Source organism: Pyxicephalus adspersus, chromosome 2 (genome assembly GCF_032062135.1).
Source record: "Pyxicephalus adspersus chromosome 2, UCB_Pads_2.0, whole genome shotgun sequence".
Lineage (NCBI taxonomy): Eukaryota > Metazoa > Chordata > Amphibia > Anura > Pyxicephalidae > Pyxicephalus > Pyxicephalus adspersus.
The window spans coordinates 78,462,929-78,464,837 of NC_092859.1; the positions used below are offsets into that span (position 1 = coordinate 78,462,929).

The 1,909-nt window shown below is 43.0% G+C and overlaps 1 protein-coding gene across 1 annotated transcript in view; it reads left to right on the plus strand.

Moving 5' to 3' along the window:
• CFAP54 (cilia and flagella associated protein 54) overlaps window positions 1-1,909 on the plus strand; it is a 176,825-nt gene that overhangs the window by 4,745 nt on the left and 170,171 nt on the right. Inside the window, exon 2 of the mRNA XM_072399011.1 lies at window positions 1,376-1,501. Coding sequence (XP_072255112.1) covers window positions 1,376-1,501 — 126 coding nt within the window. The remainder of the gene's footprint in view (window positions 1-1,375; window positions 1,502-1,909) is intronic.

Sequence of the window (1,909 nt, forward strand, 5' to 3'; positions counted from 1 at the left end):
CCCGGAGATTTCCAGTGCCCACCATAACATATGGAATAGCTGGTACAGTAATAATGCTCACTAGGATGAATGTTTAGGTGAATCTTTCAGCCATAAAAACATGACAGAAGTTCTAATTGTTCCACGCCCTTTGCAACATTTTAGAATTTGGTGTTAGATATACTTGAAAAGAGCGTGCATGTTTGTGTGTATTACCATACGCTTCCATTGTTTACCTCCAGCACCAAAGTCTTCATTTTCCTGGACTTATAGAGAGGTCCGATATGAGTCTGTAGGGCTGTAACGTGTATGTTTCAAGAACTTTTCCAGTGACACTTCTATGGGGACATTACAAAGGTTACACCCGGTTGGTGATCTACCACAGCAGATTGCTAAGTGATGTCCAGGAAATCCTGTACACATGGCAGATTTTCACCCCAAGATCGTCACACATCTTTGCCAACAATTAGTATACATACACACGTCAGATGATTCTCAGCCTCAGGGCTGATACCGGAAGAGAACTTCCATTACATTCAACGTTCATTGATCCATCCTGGCAGATCCATGAACGATCTTAATGAAAGTGATGGGGGGAGAGCGCAGTGTGGTGCTGCTCCGTTGTGCTTCCCTCTCCATGAAGCAGAACGGTGCTGTTATGTACAGCGCTCTTTCATGCATCGTGCAGTCTTTAGTCGTTGGAAAGGATCGTGAAAGATCCTTTCCAACAACAAAGATTGAACGTGTGTATGCAGCAGTAGTGTGTGTACACAACTTAAAATAAACCTAAGGCTGCAGTACTCCATCGCAGGGCACCACAATCTTCCTTCATTTTTCTTTCCAAAGGTGATCTTTTGCCACTTGAGATTGGTCTTGGAACCTGAGATTGCCAGGTTTCCCTTGCAGTCATAGCCCAGCTGAGTAAAATTTCACAGCGATCGAGCAGATAGGAGCACTTACTGTATTTCAGAAGGGTCATCTCCTATTACTTTTTGAGATAGCTACCTACTTGAATCAAAACAGTTTAAAGTGGGCCTTTAGTTCTACTATAAGATTGTACCTATGCCATACCTTCTGCCATATAGTTTATGACCTAAACTGAAATTTAAAGCATACCTAAACTCAACATATTTACTTTATATAGAGGCGTAGACAACCCTTCTATGTAAGGTAAAAATGTTGGTGTATTTTTTTTTTTTTAAGTGCAACACCTTTTTTTTTGGCGATCAAGACTTAATAGGAGTGCAGAGCCCCCCCCCGAGATACCTACCTCACGCATCCCGGGAGGGTTTGGCTGCTTGTTGCCCGGCAAAAGGGGCATTTTCTTCCTAGGGGAAAGAGATGCCGATATCACGCATGTGCAGTAAGGTCAGCTCTTTAATTTTCCCCTTTGTAGCGGCAATACAGGTGCAAGATCAGATGATGAAGAGAAAAGACGGAAGTGAAGATTGGCCATTCCAGGACAACGTGAGATCGGATCGAGGGAAGGACCAGGGCCATCGAGGGACCTTCGGGATTAAAGGTAAGTGTAATTTTTTTGGGTTTTAGTTTAGTTTCGCTTTAACTCACCTTGCTCCTTCACTGGTGCCAACTTCTTATCCTGCTCCTCTTCCAGGTTCAGGTATTCACCTTACTGATTGGCCAGACCAGAATGACGTAACTGTTATGCATGTACGAGGGGGGAGTTAATTTATTACTGGCAGCCAGGTATGCCAGGGCTGTACACTGAGCTGTCTACCTACATTCAACCAAAGATTGCGAACAAGCAGATAAGTTTGTTTTATTCCAAAAGAGACATAGCCAGTTCTTTCTGCAATGCAGGTTTGCATCACATTTTTATGTTTGTTAGGTTTATTTCCACTTTATCCCTAGCCTGGGCACCATAGTCAAAAAATGGGGGTAAGCGGAGTATCAGTTTTTTTTTTAGATA